Here is a 16,598-nt window from a genome sequence, read left to right as displayed (position 1 = left end):
TGTCCATTCCCCACCGGGCGAAAGGCCACGGGGACATCATCTGGTGGAGAGCTTTCGGAGGCTGTCGATGCGCGTTGCTGAACTGCTGGCATTCTTTGCATTTTTGCACGTAGACTTGGCAATCCGACTTCAAGGTGGGCTAGTAGTACCCAGCCCAGAGTACCCTGGCTGCCATCGAGCGCGCTCCAGAATGCATTCCACATATACCTCGGTGGATCTCCTCGATGACATAAACGGCTTGAGGTGCAGTCAAACATTTGAGCAAAGGGGTGGAGATTCCATGCTTGAACAGTTCGTCTCCGACAATTACGAACTTAGCCGACCTTCCCCTCATCTTCCGAGCTTCATCTTTATCCTCGGGTAGGGTTCATGCCTTCAAGTAGTTCCAAATACCTGTCATCCACCCTTGTTCTTCACTATCGCTGGTGTTGACGACCTTGTCGTCCAAGTTGGGTGAATGCAAGGTTTCTTAGATAATGGTCTGATGTTGTCTAGGGCATCTGGTACTGGCGAGCTTTGATAGGAGGTCGGCTCTGGTATTTTTCTCTCGCGGTACATGCTGTATAGTGAACTCGTCGAAGGACGAGATATGATGTGATGCCATGTGGAAATACCGTTGTAGAAGAACATCTTTGGCCTGGTATGTGCCGTTGAGCTGCTCTACCATGAGTTTTGAGTCGCTGTTGCAACTCACTCTCCGTGCTCCGAGATCGTGGGCTAACCTTAGCCCTGCGAGAAGTGCTTCGTACTCTGCTTGGTTGTTCGTCACTTTGAAACTGAACTTGAGAGATTGTTCCAAGGTGACTTGGTTCGGCCCTTCCAGGATGATACTTGCCCCGCTACCTTTAGAGTTGGAGGACCCATCAACATACAAAGTCCATACCTGTGGCTCCTCGACCGAGGTTGGCGTCAGTTCGGCCACGAAGTCAGCTAAACATTGAGCCTTCAGAGTGTCGCGGCTTTCGTACTGGATGTTGAACTTAGACAATTCGACCGACCATGCTATCATCTGCCCAGTGAGCTCTAGCTTTCTCAAGATTTGCTTGATTGGGTAGTCGGTCTTGACTATCACCTGGTGACTCTGAAAGTAAGGTCAGAGATGTCGAGCTGCGGTGACAAGTGCCAGTGCAAGCTTTTCAATCGTCTGGTATCGTTTCTCGGTATCCTGGAGGACTCGGCTGATAAAATAGACTGGCGTCTGCACTTTCTGGTTTTCTTGCACTATAACTGTGCTGATCGCGCCTTCTGCCACGGCCAGGTAGAGGAGGAGGTCGGCTTGGTGATCCGGCCTCTGGAGAATTGGCGGAGTCGTGAGGAAGGCTTTGAAGCTTTTGAAAGCTTCTTCGCACCGGTCTGTCCATTCGAAATTTTTCGGCTTGCGCAGCAGGGTGAAGATGGGCCTCTCTTTCCCCGCCAGCCTGAGGATAAAACGGGACAGGGAAACCAACCTTCCCGCCAAGCGTTGGACTTCCTTCACGCTTTAAGGGCTCTGCATCTGGATGATGGCTTTGCACTTCTCCAAGTTGGCCTCGATCCCCCTGTTAGTGATCATGAATCCAAGGAACTTACCTCCCTGGACGCCAAAGACGCACTTTTCTGGATTGAGGTGCATGTTGTGCTTTCTGATCCGCCCAAACACCTCGGCCAGGTCGGCAGCATGACCCTCAGTCGAGGTGGTTTTGACCACCATGTCATCGACATAGACCTCCATGTTCTGTCTGATCTGCTGGTGGAAAACCTTGTCCATCAGCCGCTGGTAGGTGGCCCTCGCATTTTTGAGATCGAAGGGCATCACACGGTTGTAGTAGTTGGCGTGATCGGTGATGAATGACGTGTGCACCTCGTCTGGTGGGTACATCATGATCTGGTTGTACCCGGAGTAAGCGTCAAGGAAACTGAGGAGGGCATGCCCGGATGCTCCATCGACCAGCCTGTCTATGCTCGGCAAGGGGTATGAGTCCTTGGGACATGCCTTGTTCAAGTCGATATAGTTGACGCACCTGTGCCACCTCCCCGAGCTCTTATTCACCAGGACCACATTTGCCAGCCACGTGATATATCTGACCTCACGGATGAAGCCTTCATTCAGTAGTTTTTGCATCTCGGTAATGATGGCCTCCCGCCTTTCACCACTGACCTTCCTCTTCCTCTAGGCGACTGGCTTCGCCTCCTTGTGAATTGCCAACCTGAGACAGATGAAGTTAGCATCTATACCTGGCATGTCGGTGCTGGACCATGCAAAGAGGTCGGCGTTCTTGGAGATTTCAGCTTCGAGTTGTCGCCGTAACTCCGGGTTCAGCTGCCTGCTGATTTTCGTGCATTGCCTAGGAAGTTTTTCGATCTGGAGGTCATCGAGCTCGTTGATGGGACTCGACCGTTCATCATGGGAGTCCGACCTCAAATCCAGGTCAGTGATATCCACGTGGGTGATGTGAGCCACTGTGGGGGGATCACTTCGGCAACGCTCGTCGGATGATGAGACTTTCAGACTTTCAGCGTAGCATTGCCGGGCTGTCTTCTGGTTTGCCTTGACGGAGATTACCTTGCTGCCATTCCCTGGGAACTTCATTGTGAGGTGTGGGGTGGATACCACTGCTCTGAGCTAGTTCAACGTCGGCTTGCCGATGATTAAGTTGTAAGACGTGTTGGCCTCTACCAGGAGGTATCGAACCATGATCCGCCTTGAGTTAGGAGAAGTTCCGAAGGTTGTCAGTAGGTCCACATATCCTCGAGTGTGTACTCGCTCTCCTGCAAATCCAACTAGTGGTTCTGTGTGAGGTTGGATAAGGGAGTGAGGGATATCTAACCTGAGGAACGTCGACCAATATAGGACGTCAGCCGAGCTTCCTTGGTCAATCAACGTCTTGTGGACCACCTAATTGGCGACCTCCACAACGATGACCATTGGATCGTCCTGGTTGGGGCAGACGCCAGTGTAGCAGTCATCGGTGAAGGTGATCGACGGTGAGCTTTGGTGCGAGGCCGAGGTAGCGAAGCGGACGTTGTTGATACTGCGCAGGTATCTTTTTCGGGCCGAGTTGCTAGATCCTCCCCCTACAAAGCCTCCTGCAATTGTGTTGATTATTCCCCGTAGGGGAGCCGACCCTGTTTCCTGGCTTACCTCAGCCTGCACTGCGCCACTGGCGTTCTGCTGAGAGCCAGAGGGTTGGTCCGTCCGAGCTCCCGAACCACGACCTCTGCCTCGTCCTCGTCCGTAGTAGCCCCCTCTATGACCCTGCTGTCGTTGGACGTATTGGCCGAGGTGACCCGCCTGGATGAGTTCCTCGATACGGTCTCAGAGTGTGTGGCACTCTTCAGTGGTGTGACCGTGGTTTCTGTGGTATCTACAGTGCTTGGATTTGTCTGCACTGTTGGGGATGTGACCTGGTGGTGGCAGGGTGAGCAGGTTGCTATTGCTGGCCTCCTCCAGGATGTGCACTCGGGACGTATTCAGGAGAGTGTAGAAGTCGTATCTCCCCCTTTATTTGCCCTGTCAGTCTTCTTGAAGTGGCTGTCATTGGTAACCTTCATCTTGTCTTTGTGACCATTGTCAGGCTTCGCTTGTGATTTTCCGCAAGCCTGTCATGAAAGGCGGAGTGTTCTTCCATCTGTATGTACCCTGCAGCTTGGGCACGGAGTTCGTCCATATCGGCGGGAGCTCGGCGACACAGGCTATCCACAAAAGGGCCTGGCTTGAGCGCCATGAGCATGGCGTGCAGAGCGACCTCAGGGTTCAGGTTTCGAATCTTCACCGTGATGTTGGCAAAGCGCTCCATGAACGCCCTCAGTGATTCGTCAACGCCCTGTTGGAGACTGGCCAAGGCGGCGGAGGTGACATGGTGAGGGCGACTCGTGGCGTACTGCACCATGAATCGCCTTACCAAGGTGTCAAAGTTGTCAATCGACTCAGCAGGTAGCTGGGTATACCAGTTGAGCGCAGCCCCCTTGAGCGAGGTCAGAAAAACCCTACACAGAATAGCATCATCATTAGTGTAAAGGTTTACCTGCGTAATATACAGGTCGATGTGCTCATCCGGATCTGTCGTGCCGTCGTAGCGGTCGATGTGGAGGGGTTTCCAGCCAAAAGGTAGCGGGGTCTCCATAATGCCATCCACAAAAGTGATGGAACTAGTTGAAGGAGATTGATGTTCCTTCAATGATTCCATGCTTAGGACCGAAAATACTCTTGAGTTGACACCTTCAAAGACACTTAGAAGCTCCACGAAGTGTTCTTCATGGAGTAGAAGCCTTGAAGAGATTCGGTTCTCCTTAGCTTGTTGTAGAAGCTTAAGGAACCTAGGCAAGGTTTGAAACCTTTGGTGAAACCTTAGAGAAGAAATTCTCCACGATTTTGAGAGACTCTTGATGAGAGAAATCTGAAGTTTATTTCTCAATTTTGTCAAAAGTGAGTACAAGAGAGGTAATTACAAATATATAGGGTAAAGGTAGCTTTTAGGAGAAGCTAACCTTAACCATGGTTCACTAGGAACCATGGTAAGGTATACTTAACTCCCTACGGTTTAGCAAGCTTGTAGGAGAAGCTAACCTTGACCATGGTTCACTTAAGAACCATGGTAAGGTAAGCTTACCTTACTTGAGTTTAGAAGCTTGCAAGGCAAGCTTCAAAACTCAAGAAGTGTAGCTTGAAATTTCGGCCAAGGAGGAAGAAAGAGCTAAGCGGCCTTTGGTTCAAAATGCTCCATGATTTAATTTGAAAATCCTTGATTTGGTTTAGTTAGGTTCATCATATGATGATGAGGCCTAGCTAAATCAAATCTATGAAAAATTAGGAGCAAAATGAGTCCAATATGCAAAATTTTGCCTAGGCCCAACTCAGGCCCAATTTCTAAGCACACCCTCAAGCATTGCTAAATGCCACCCCTTTTTCCCTACTGAAAAAATACAAAATGAATGTATCAACTAAGGAGGTTAAATGTAGTTAAACTTTCCAAGTAACCTACCTCAAAATCAATATACAAACACTAGAAAAAGTAGGTAAAGTGCCTCACAAATACAAAGGCAAAAATGACCTATACAAAAGGCTATGTAGAAACTGTACAATATAAACAAGTAGAATTAGGCCTTCTCTTCATGATAGAGCATTCCAAGTGAAGATTACCTTGGGCTTGATAAGCCCACTAGTCTTCACAAGGTCCAACTCTTCCTGTATTCTTCTAGCCATAGCTCTGGTAACTGGGCCCTTGGCCCATGGTCTATCATCCCCTCCTTCTTGAGAAGGATTTGTCCTCAAATCTGTAGGTTCATCTTCCTCATCATAACCTGCAAAGGGAATAAGATCACTCACATTAAAAGTGTTGCTTACTCCATAATCACTAGGAAGATCTAACCTGTAAGCATTATCATTGATTCTTTGGAGGACTTGAAAGGGACCATCTCCTCTTGGGTTGAGTTTAGACTTCCTTTGAGAAGGAAACCTTTCCTTTCTCAAATGAAGCCAAACCCAATCCCCTTCCTCAAAATTGAGGGTTTTCTTTCCCTTGCTTCTATCTAAAGCAGTTCTCTCATTTTGTTGTTGTATATGAGTTTTAACCTTCTCATGTAATTTCTTAACAAATTCAGCCCTAGATACCCCTTCTTTATGAAAGTAATGAGAAAAATCTGGTAGGGGTTGTCGCCACCGGCCCGAAACGGGCTTTCCGGCATTCGCGAAGGATGGTTGGACTCGTTTATTTGTTTAAAAATATGGATTGCTAGAATGACGTATTCTCAAACTGAGACCTTGTCAAACGAGCAATTTTATTAAATGATTCACCAATCCATATTAATCCCAAGCGGGACCCTCCATGGATTAGTGGTTTTCGTAAAAGGAGGGTTCGTGGAGTCGCCACCAATGTTTTACTCAAAACATTGGAAAAAGGGATAAGGCAATTGATTTTATAAATCAACTTTGGCCATTACAACCAGAGTTGGGTAAGGGAGTCGGTTACGCGTGAGGAAGGTGTTAGCACCCCACAGCGCCCCTTTCGGGTTCCCTATGACAGATTATTTTCTAAAATAACAGCGTAAAATTACTAAATTACCCCTATTTATTCTAAGCAATTATAAATTAACTATCTACATGATGACAGTTTAAATATGCACACAGAAAGCAGTAAAAGGAAGGATTTAAGAAGAAACCTCTTGAAGCGTGCTTTTATATATTGAGTAAAACTGGGAAGCTTTTTGGCGTTCCCTCGCTCTACAAGCTCGCCCGCTCCTTCTAAAAACTTTTAACTATGGAAATCCGGAGGATTTCCCTTCGACTAGGTTCGATCCTCAAGCAAAATGGCTCGGGGCTCAAGAACTTCGTCGGATCAACTCTCCGAGTGATTTCTAGGGCAGAACACTGCTCAAAAACCCCAGAATACTCAAGGAGAGGGTTAAAACTATGTGAAAAAGTGTGGAATGACGTCCAATTGACGTCATATTTATAGGGAATAGGCGCAATACGGCCTACAGAAGCAATACGGCCGTATTGAAATTTTTGAACTTCAATACGGCCGTATTGAGTTCAATACGGCCGTATTGAAATTCAGAAATTTCAATACGGCCGTATTGAGTTCAATACGGCTGTATTGAAGCTTCAATACGGCCGTATTGATTTCAGTACGGCCGTATTGAAGTTTCAGAAACTTCAATACGCCGTATTGAGTTCACTGCGGCCGTATTGAAGCTTCAATACGGCCGTATTAAGTTCAGTACGGCCGTATTGGGCTTCATTCCCTCCACTTCCTTATTTTGAGCTATTCTAAGACCTCTAGACCTACAGAGAACCCTCCTAGGGCCATCCAGGAGTCCTTCTGGCTGATCTTCCTTCAGTCTTCGAGAGTCTTCAAGCTTTATTTCCGACCCGGACAATTTTAGGGGTCTACAGCTGCCCCCCCTTTACTTAGTCAAACGGCCTTTTGGTGTACCGATTGACAAGTAAAGGAGTTGACCCAATTGTCCGGGTAATGTGCCAACCTTCTGACTTGTAGCGTCTTCCGGTGGAAAATTGTTGAGTAACCTCTCCAGGTTGTTGCATACCTCGGCGCTCCTGACAACCTCGGTAGCTAAGTTTACCCTCTTCAGGTCCTGCCTCTTAACATTCAGCAGTGTGAGTTTACCCTCTCCAGGTCCTGCCTCTTAACATTCAGCAGTGTGAGTTTACCCTCTCCAGGTCCTGCCTCTTAACATTCAGCAGTGTGAGTTTACCCTCTCCAGGTCCTGCCTCTTAACATTCAGCAGTGTGAGTTTACCCTCTCCAGGTCCTGCCTCTTAACATTCAGCAGCGTGAGTTTACCCTCTCCAGGTCCTGCCTCTTAACATTCAGCAGTGTGAGTTTACCCTCTCCAGGTCCTGCCTCTTAACATTCAGCAGTGTGAGTTTACCCTCTCCAGGTCCTGCCTCTTAACATTCAGCAGTGTGAGTTTACCCTCTCCAGGTCCTGCCTCTTAACATTCAGCAGTGTGAGTTTACCCTCTCCAGGTCCTGCCTCTTAACATTCAGCAGCGTGAGTTTACCCTCTCCAGGTCCTGCCTCTTAACATTCAGCAGTGTGAGTTTACCCTCTCCAGGTCCTGCCTCTTAACATTCAGCAGTGTGAGTTTACCCTCTCCAGGTCCTGCCTCTTAACATTCAGCAGTGTGAGTTTACCCTCTCCAGGTCCTGCCTCTTAACATTCAGCAGTTGAGTTTACCCTCTCCAGGTCCTGCCTCTTAACATTCAGCAGTTGAGTTTACCCTCTCCAGGTCCTGCCTCTTAACATTCAGCAGTTGAGTATTGCCTCTCCAGGCCTGCTTCCGTGTCTTCTGATCACTTCGGCAATGATTTGATATGATTTTTGTCTCCACAGTCCACGATGCTGCTTCGACGGTTTTTCTGATTTTGTGCCGCTGAGGGCTGGATAACGCAGGGATCCGTCTAGGGGATGTGCAGTCATTCATAGGTTCTTGTGCCCCAACTTGCATTGCATTGTTGGTACCCATGGGGAATTTTTGACTCCTTGGGGTGTAGACACAGATGCTCTCTCTCTGAGTTGAGCGATGCCTTATGTTTGGCTGACGTCCTTTTGACGTGGGTGGAGTATCCCGGTTGTCCTTATTCGGGTATCTCTTTTGGATTTTCTGATTTTTGTAGCCTCTGTGTAGGCTGTTTATCCGCTGGGGATTTTGTCATTCATTTCTTGACTGGCCTCTTCTGTTAGGCAAATGATCTTGATGTTTGGTGCTTGGCTGGATGCCACATTCCGTTTGGGGAATATTTATTGATATATTTTTTCCTTTTTTTGGAAGAGTGCCTCTGAGTAGGCGAATTATCTTGATGTTCAGTGTTCGGCTGAGTGCCGGATTCCTCTTGGGGAATGGTTATTGATCTTTTTGTGATTTTTCTTGAAGGGGTGCCTCTGAGTAGGCGAGATTGGGGATTTAGGGATCTTATGTATCCCAGAGTATTATTTAGGAAGCCTCTGCAGGCTTAGCCTCACTCAACGCTTGAGTTGGAGAGCTATCTTCCACTGAGGAAGTTTTAGTCCTTTGACTTGTATATACTGTTTGGATGATCGCACTTCCATTGGGGATTGCGTCGATCTTGCTTTGATAGCTCTCGCTGGGGATTTTCCCGTGAGCTTGAGCTGAGGTTCCCTCTGGGGAGTATTATTTCTGCGAGCCTCTCCAGGCTCAGTTATTCTGCATACTGTGGAGGATGTGGAGTATTATTTTGGTAAGCCTCTCCAGGCTTAGTTATTCTGTACAAACTGTTTGTTGGATTTTCTATATCCTTGCCTTTTTTCATTTTCGGCTTTTTCTGTATTTTGCCTTTTCTTCTGATTTGGCTTTTTCTGTATTTTGCCTTTTTTATGTTTTTGGCTTTTGCTGTACAGAATTTAAATTGCTAGAGAATTTTGAATTCAAAAGTGGCAAATTTCATTACTAAAAATGAATTTGTACAAGGAAAATTTGAGAAATGGGGCTAAGCCCTACCAAACTAATGCATGAAAAAGCAAGAAAACAGAAGCCGGTCTTCACTCCTCTACCGGCGGGTCCTGTGGCGGGTCCGGGAAGCGGCGATGCATCCAGACGGAGAGGTTGTCAAACCCCTGCACCAAGGTGTCTAATCGAGCATCTGTACTCTGCTGCCATGTGCCGATGCTATGCTGAAAAGCATCGAATCGAGTATCGATGCTTTGCTGTAAAGCGTTAAAGCGGGCATCAAAGTAGGCCCTATCCGACTGCGAAGTGCCGGTCTCTGGCTGTGGGCTGCCATCGCCCTCAAAGTCGAGGTCATTGAGGATGTCGGCATAGGCATCGGGGCCATCTACTCGTACAAACCCCCCAGCTGATCTAGTAATGATCCTCATGCTAATCAAAGTGGTAGCACCGATCAGCTTTGGCGCCAGCGCCCTTGGCTCTTCGCCATCGGGGCATCCCCATGTCTCCGCCAGCTGTGAGAGGAGTGGGGCGACCAAGATATACCCCTGTCTAGACTCTCCTCCCTCTCGTGTCCCCAGCTTCTTCACATGCTCGAGGAAGAAATATCCAGGGTTGGCCTTCCGTCCGGTGGCCATGCAATATAATGCCAGCAGGTCCGGACGAGTAATCGACTCGGGGCTCTTGGACCTGCCATGGATAGTACTGGTAAGGATCTTGTGGCAGATCCGAAGAGCGGTCGGAAGCCGGGAGCCCTTTACCCCTGAATGGTAATCTTCTCGGCCAGTGAGTAATCTCCACATGTCAACCGGAGTCCACTGATCAGGCCACTCGCATATGGCATCACGAAATTCCAACTGATCAGTGCGGCTGAAAAATCCTGCCTGGACATTGAACTCGTCCAAAGTCAAGGAGCGGTACCCCTGATTCATCCAGAAGTCAACCGAGCAGACATCTTCCCCATAACTGTTCGTCGACTCAGTAATACCGACGGAGGCCAGGAACTCCTTCGTGGCTGTCAAGTACAGCTGAGAAGGGGAATCAAGGAGAAATCCCCATCCTATGCTGCCGAAGTAACCCCTGACGTCATCCTCCAAGCCCACTGCTCGGAGAAGGTCAAAGTCGAGCACCCTTGACGGCTCGAAGTTGAATGTCTCTATGAGCTCCAGCCGTTGCCTGTGTCGATCCGTCATCTCACGTCGAGCTGGGGCTCTCTGTCTTTTTCGGGATGACTCTGCCATTTCTGAGAAGCTGTCTAGGGTGCACTCACAAACAAAATATGCAGAGAATAAAGATTGGTATGCAAAAATGAGAGGGGGGAGGCTTATTTATAGAGAAGTTTTCGCCAGTACGGCCGTATTGAATATAATACGGCCGTATTGGCTTTACCGTTATTGTACAAATGTGGCAATCAATACGGCCCGTATTGAATGGAATACGGCCGTATTGAGCGTCAATACGCCCGTATTATGTTTAATACATCGTATTGAATACGAAATGTTGCTTCAACGTTTACCTTGATACGCCCGTATTAAACTCAATACGGGCGCATTGATTGATAATTTTTTTTTTTTTTTTTTTTTTTTTTTTGAAGATAAACAGAGAATAAGTGATCTTCCAGTACACCTATCATCTGTATGCATGTATGCAGTATGATGCACCTAATTCTATTTGATTCTTTTTTCAAAAGAATTAACCGATGCGTTTTTGTGTTTGGATTTTTGCCATTCCTCTAGACGAGCTGTGCTCTGCCGATTTCTGTAACCGAGGAATGATGCGTATTTGATTTTGGGATTTGGTGTCATCAACCAAATAATCCTTCCCTTCCTTTAGAAGATGTGTCAACCCTCCTATTGACCACTATATCTCCATGTTTCCACTAGATTATTCAAAAATCGTTGGGACAAGAGAGAAAAGAAGGAAAAGATATATTTTCAAAAGTTTGTGTTTTAGAGGGGATTATTTTATTTTTGAAAAATGGATTTTGTAAGAATGGCTGGCCATTGGTAGGCTTATTGTGTTTAGGCTTGTTTGATTAAACACTTATGAAGTTAAGCACATCTTTGTTATTAATGATTGTGTTTTGACAACTTGGATAGCTTTTCTTGAGCCCCTTGTTGAATTCAATTGATGGTACCATCATGGATTTATTCTGTTTTTTCCTTTTTTTTTGATGGCTCTTACTTTTGCCTAAAACACCCATTTGTGGTGTCTTAGCGGGCTTTTGTTTTTATTCATTATTTTGTAACCCTAATTTTTGCCTAGGTCACCCTTTTGTGGGGTTCCTAGCGGGTCTTTTGGTCTTATTTTGTAACCCTAACTTTTGCCTAGGTCACCCTTTTGTGGGATTCCTAGCGGGTCTTTTGCTCTTTAGGATTTCTTTATCCATGATGGCACTTATTGAGGCCAAGAAAAGGTGCTCCAAGTTAACACACACACTTCCACATAAAAATGATGTGGGTTTATTATTATTAAGATGATTTTAACCTCATTCATGTTTATTCAAACAGGGTTAAAATAATGTGGTCTAGAATTTTATTGCAAGCAAGAAAAGAAGCAATAAAGAATTAATGAAGAATGATTTTATTATAATCATGATGGAAACATGTGCCCTATCGAGGCTCGGGGGTCGGGCTGTCCCCGAGGAGTGATCTCTAATAGTCACTGGATTTACACATCCCTATTAGAAGGAAAAGGACACCTGATGACGACAGCTGGCCTTGACGTTTGTGAACCAGCCTTCCTAAAGATCTGGCTTAAAGAACGTCGAGAAGGATCTTGATTCCTCTTCGTTCTTTGATCTTTAACAGGGTTGTATCCTAACCCTTGTTTCCCCGGATTGTCCTTGATAATGGGTAGCTCCGGGATTCCTTGGGAGTTCTTGCCTAATCCTTGTCCTGGCAAGTATCCGTTCTTTGTGAGCATATGGGCTACCTTCTTCATTTCTCGGGGAAACGTCTCAACATTGGCGATTTCCAATGCTTGGAAGGCGGTTTCCAAAGCTTCCTCTGCTGCATCCACATAAGGTATGTTGGATGGCTTACTGATGAGTATGTCATCTTCAGCTTGCACGGTCACCAGTTTGTCACCCACGATGAACTTGATTTTCTGGTGGAGCGTAGAGGGTACAGCTTTCGCATCATGAATCCAAGGTCGGCCGAGGAGACAGCTGTATGCAGGAGTAATGTCCATTATTTGAAATTCGACGTTAAAGATAGTGGGTCCGATTTGGATTGGAAGACTGACTTCTCCCACCACTTCTCTTTTAGAGCCGTCGAAAGCTCGAACGATCATGTTGCTTGGGCGCATTTGGACTCCCTTGATTGCCATCTGATCGAACGTCCTTTTTGGCATCACGTTCAAGGAAGATCCATTATCCACCAAGACCTTCGCGATGTGATACTCCTTGCACTTTACAGAGATGTGCAAGGGCTTGTTATGGTGCGGTCCCTCGGTGGGGATCTCTTCATCTGTGAAGGTGAGGTGATCATTAGCCGTGATGTGACTAACAATTCCCTCAAATTTGTCTTGGGATATGGTGTGTGATACATACGCCTCGTTCAAGACTTTCAACAGAGCTTGCCGATGCGGTTCGGAGCTTAGGATCAACGACAACAAAGTGATCTTTGCTGGTGTCTTGTGAAGTTGATCCACAATGGAGTACTCGCTTTGTTTGATGATTTTTAACAGCTCATCAGTCTCCTCCTCGGATTCTCTATCTTCCTCGGTTTTCTCCTTTTCTTTTCCTTTACTCTTGGGAGCTTTATCGTGCAGATCTTTGGGAGAGTAGATCCTGCCACTCCTAGTCATGCCCCCAAGTCCAGCGATATTGGAGATATCATTGTCGGCAGAAGTATGGATGTCGTATATCCATGGCACAGCCTTATTCGATTCGTAAGGGAAAGGTCTTGGAGCGACAATCCTTAACGGCGTGGGACCCTCCCCTTTTTCTGTCTTGATTATCAACAACGGCGTCGTCGTGTGTTCACTTTGCGCAGTTGTTGGTTTGCATTTTATCACAAATGGCGTGCGATCCATTCTGAACATACGCATCGATTAATTCTTTCTTTTTATTAATCTTATTTATTAATTACTAGGAGAGATAAATGCAAAATGAATGACTAATGAGATGCAAAGGCAATAAATCTCAAAAATACTGTTTTATTCATTAAAGAAAGTGTACAACTTATCATACGATGCTTTGAAGCAATTTTTTACAATATAAGAAAAGCCGATAAAAACCCACAGGCGGGTTCATTTTTCTTCTCCATTCGTCTTCGGCTTCCTCCACATGGCGTGCTATTGCTTCAACTTGCATATGGACGGCCTGACTCATATCATCACTACTTTTCTGAGCGTCCTTCGCCTTTTGAGTGTGATAGTTGATCATGGCCTGCAACTCGTTAAGCTCGTCTTCGGCTCGATCCTTCTCTTCTCGGAGTCTAGCCATTTGTGCTAGTCCCTCCCTTTCCTTTTTGCGGAAATCGGAAAGGTTTGCGGTTTGTTGTTGAGCAACTTCCCGCCATTGTTGTGCGTCGGATCGAGTCAAGAGCAGATCGTCTTGCATGTTCTTGATCAACTGTGCCTGCCTTGCATGTTCGGCTTCAAGGTGTGCTATCTTTGCGTTGACTTCTTGGAGTTGACTACTCGGTTCAACCTTTGGTATTTTGGATGCTCGAGTAGTCTCCTCATTGAGGTTAGCACACTCATCCTTGAGCCGCTCTATCTCGTGGTCTTTCTTCTTGCATTGCCTTTGAAGACCATCAATAGTAAAACTGGATTCTTCATTTTTATCTTCAAGAACTCTCATTTGAGCTCCCATAATTTCCAGCTTTTTGGTCAAGGCGTCGACTTGTTCTTGCAATGCCTTCCTTGTTGCTGTGGTTGCACAAGAAGTGGATGGTTGAGGCACCCCCCTCTTGCTCCTCCATTCCTCATAATCAATGGAGACGGATACCCGAGGCTTTCCAAGCTCGAGATCTCCCTCATAGGTTGGTCTCTCCCACGCTCTCATGACAGCGTGCATGTCCTTCTGATGCTCATAATCGAAAGAGAAACACAACCCTCCAAGCTCCTCTATAGTAGGAATGATCTGAGTCCTCATCAGTTGCCTCATAACCAATCTTGGTGAGTAGGCTATGCAACCTCTGAGGCCCATCAATGGTATGCTTGGATAACTGTCGCATCTCATCAATACATTGCTTGGACGGAACCAAGGGCAAACCCACGTGAAGTGTTCAATACTCCACTGTTCCATCTCCTCCTTCCACTCGGAAGCATATCGGCGGCGTACGGGGATCTTCAAAAAACTTCTCAACGGATCGGGCAAAGTCCCCATATGACTAAAGGCATAAAAGTGTGTGATGCCCCACACATACAACAAGGAGGTGCAGCATCGGATGATTTTTCCTTGCTTCTGTTGAGACAAATGAACAGAGAACAAGGTGTCGGCAAGAATGGCAGGCACGGGACTCTTCATGTGTACGTCCCAAGCGAAGAAAGCGTCCATCGCAGCATGGTCCACTGTGTTAGCGTAAAAGGGGAAAAGGATCATCCCAAATACAGCTAACGCTAGAGTTTTGTTGAAAGCTAACCAATCTCCCTCACCAGCCAAGGAAGAAAGGTGGTCTTCAATCATAGCAAGCTTCCAACCTTTAATACTGCCGTTCCTCACTAAGGCAGCTGATCGTGATGGTAATTTGACCTGAGTGGCAACTCTCTCCACGGCCACATGGTTATCATAAAAGATATAGACCCCAGCTGATTTGGGCCATCGTAGCATGAGCTCGTACTCCTCGAGAGTAGGAACTAGGTCAAACTGGGGGAACTCGAAACAATGTAGATCGAGACTCCAAAAGTGGACCAATGCTCTCAGAAAAGATGGATCCACACAAATCTTCATCAAGTCGAGAACTCGTCCATAGGATTTTTCGAACTCCAAACGAGCCTCTCGTGGCATCAAGGTACAGAGGTGATCCAACCTCTCGGCACGGTACAATAAGAAGTCCACTTTCTTCAATTGCCCTTGCACTCCCCTAGATCCCTCCATGATCTATAATAAAATGCATGATATGGGATGATGGAGATGAATATGCATGCATAATGTTTATTTAACTAAGCATTATCATGTTTTTTGGGATTTTCCTAACATGATGCATGACATTGCTTGGTTTGGGTAAATATCATTATTTTTTTTTTGATATTTTGTATCTTTTTGTATTTTTGGGTGAAAAGGGAAACTACCTATATGAATGCAATGAAGGTAGATGTTAACACCATGTACTTAGAAGATCCTTATTCCTATTTATTATTATTTTTATTTTTTTTTTTATTTATTTTTTTTTTATTTAAAAAAAAAATGTTGTATGTTTAAAAGGTGCAATGTATGCTCATACAATGTCACATAAAAATGCACACACAATTCACTCATCCACGAACAGTCACGATCGAATCACGAGGTAGGGGTCTCCTGCAGAAAAGTGCATATTCAAGGAGGATCTAACTGTTCTCACTTGGTCAAAGGCCCCCAAGGTGCCCCCATTATAGGGACCCAATTCCTCTCGTCGTAAGTCGATGGAAAGCTCCAACGCACTGTCGGACTTAAGTTCATGGTTATCACCTTGAGTGATGTTTTTCCGACAACGGTCTCGTAGGCTCCTATAGACCCATTCAACCGGCCGTACTAACATCCACTCCCTATGGATTACCACTCATGCCCCCGGGTATAGAGGGAACTGTTGTGTGCAAAGGTTTGTGTGCAATTTTTATTTCAAACGATTGCGGAAATTTAAACAAACAACAGTTATTTAAAGCCAAATATATAAAGCATGTTATCATACAAGCAAGGGGTAATGAAGTAATTTTAACTATTATTTGTTAAAAATAATCTGTCACTAAATGGGACTGACTCTCGAGGCTTCCCCAGTGGAGTCGCCATCTGTCGCCACCGGCCCGAAACGGGCTTTCCGGCATTCGCGAAGGATGGTTGGACTCGTTTATTTGTTTAAAAATATGGATTGCTAGAATGACGTATTCTCAAACTGAGACCTTGTCAAACGAGCAATTTTATTAAATGATTCACCAATCCATATTAATCCCAAGCGGGACCCTCCATGGATTAGTGGTTTTCGTAAAAGGAGGGTTCGTGGAGTCGCCACCAATGTTTTACTCAAAACATTGGAAAAAGGGATAAGGCAATTGATTTTATAAATCAACTTTGGCCATTACAACCAGAGTTGGGTAAGGGAGTCGGTTACGCGTGAGGAAGGTGTTAGCACCCCACAGCGCCCCTTTCGGGTTCCCTATGACAGATTATTTTCTAAAATAACAGCGTAAAATTACTAAATTACCCCTATTTATTCTAAGCAATTATAAATTAACTATCTACATGATGACAGTTTAAATATGCACACAGAAAGCAGTAAAAGGAAGGATTTAAGAAGAAACCTCTTGAAGCGTGCTTTTATATATTGAGTAAAACTGGGAAGCTTTTTGGCGTTCCCTCGCTCTACAAGCTCGCCCGCTCCTTCTAAAAACTTTTAACTATGGAAATCCGGAGGATTTCCCTTCGACTAGGTTCGATCCTCAAGCAAAATGGCTCGGGGCTCAAGAACTTCGTCAGATCAACTCTCCGAGTGATTTCTAGGGCAGAACACTGCTCAAAAACCCCAGAATACTCAAGGAGAGGGTTAAA

The 16,598-nt window shown here is 45.9% G+C and overlaps 1 protein-coding gene across 1 annotated transcript; it reads right to left on the bottom strand.

Moving 5' to 3' along the window:
• Window positions 1-469: 469 nt before the first annotated feature.
• Window positions 470-1,009, bottom strand: LOC145954596 (uncharacterized). The gene has a single exon (XM_083069219.1). It carries the CDS (start codon window positions 1,007-1,009, stop codon window positions 470-472), a length of 540 nt encoding a protein of 179 aa, XP_082925345.1.
• Between the last annotated feature and the right edge of the window lie 15,589 nt (window positions 1,010-16,598).

This window comes from Cajanus cajan, chromosome 1 (genome assembly GCF_000230855.2).
Source record: "Cajanus cajan strain Asha chromosome 1, NIPB_CcT2T_4, whole genome shotgun sequence".
In the NCBI taxonomy this organism is placed as follows: domain Eukaryota; kingdom Viridiplantae; phylum Streptophyta; class Magnoliopsida; order Fabales; family Fabaceae; genus Cajanus; species Cajanus cajan.
The sequence above is the reverse complement of the archived record's forward strand: the minus strand, read 5'-3'. Positions and strand labels throughout refer to the sequence as shown.

What these genes read in the sequence shown, in the direction of transcription:
- LOC145954596 (XM_083069219.1), bottom strand. Translation starts at nt 1,009, where the DNA reads ATGATAGCATGGTCGGTCGAATTGTCTAAGTTCAACATCCAGTACGAA.